General features: G+C 45.8%; 1 protein-coding gene across 1 annotated transcript; it reads right to left on the reverse strand.

The window, feature by feature from the left end:
• Positions 1-6: 6 nt before the first annotated feature.
• Positions 7-504, reverse strand: LOC104981627 (angiogenin-1). The gene has a single exon (XM_010830866.1). It carries the CDS (start codon positions 461-463, stop codon positions 17-19), a length of 447 nt encoding a protein of 148 aa, XP_010829168.1. The 5' UTR covers positions 464-504; the 3' UTR covers positions 7-16.
• Positions 505-775: the final 271 nt, after the last annotated feature.

Genomic DNA, 775 nt, shown 5'->3' on the forward strand with positions numbered 1-775 from the left:
CAGAGCCAGCTCTGGGCTAGTGGCGTGGAGTGATAAAGGACTCATCAAAGTGGACGGGCAAGCCATTTTCACAGCCGATAACAATGACTCTGGAGTCTTCTGTGGCTCCGTACCGGCATGGAGGCCGGGAGGAACCTCCTTTATGCTTGCAGATGGTGATCTGGAATTCAGACTTGCTTATTCTGAGATCGCCTCTGTAAGGCTGTCCATTTCTGTCCTCACAGATGGCCTTAATGTCATTCTTGTTGCCATGAATAAAGGTGTTGCGGTCTTTGCAAGGTCTGGTCAGGCGTCGATTTTTCATCATGTTAAAACAATATTCGTCATTCCGGCCCTTTGGTTTGGCATCGTAGTGCTGGGTCAGGAAGTGTATGTATCTGTAGTCATCTTGAGCCGGGGCCACTGGGGTCAGACCCAGACCCAGTATGAAGACCAAAAACAGGGGGCTCAGGACCATGACCATCTCTTCCAACAAAGGCTCCTGCCAAGGGCAAAAAGAGATGCAGTAGGGCACAGAACAGCATTGCCAAACTAGGCTAAAAGGATACGGATTTGTTTTTATGATGGGGTGCCATGAATCAGGTATCCTCTGTCACTAGGTATATCTTTTTCTTTTCCTTTCCTCAGTAGTCTCATCTGTCTTGTCAATCAATTTCGTTGGAAAGTCAATTTAAAAGTTAGCTGAAACTGGAGCCTATTATACAGAGTGAAGTAAGCCAGAAGGAAAAACATCAATACAGTATACTAACGCATATATATGGGATTTAGAAAGATG

The sequence above is a fragment of the Bison bison genome, unplaced genomic scaffold (genome assembly GCF_000754665.1).
Source record: "Bison bison bison isolate TAMUID 2011002044 unplaced genomic scaffold, Bison_UMD1.0 scf7180017615401, whole genome shotgun sequence".
NCBI classification, from domain to species: domain Eukaryota; kingdom Metazoa; phylum Chordata; class Mammalia; order Artiodactyla; family Bovidae; genus Bison; species Bison bison.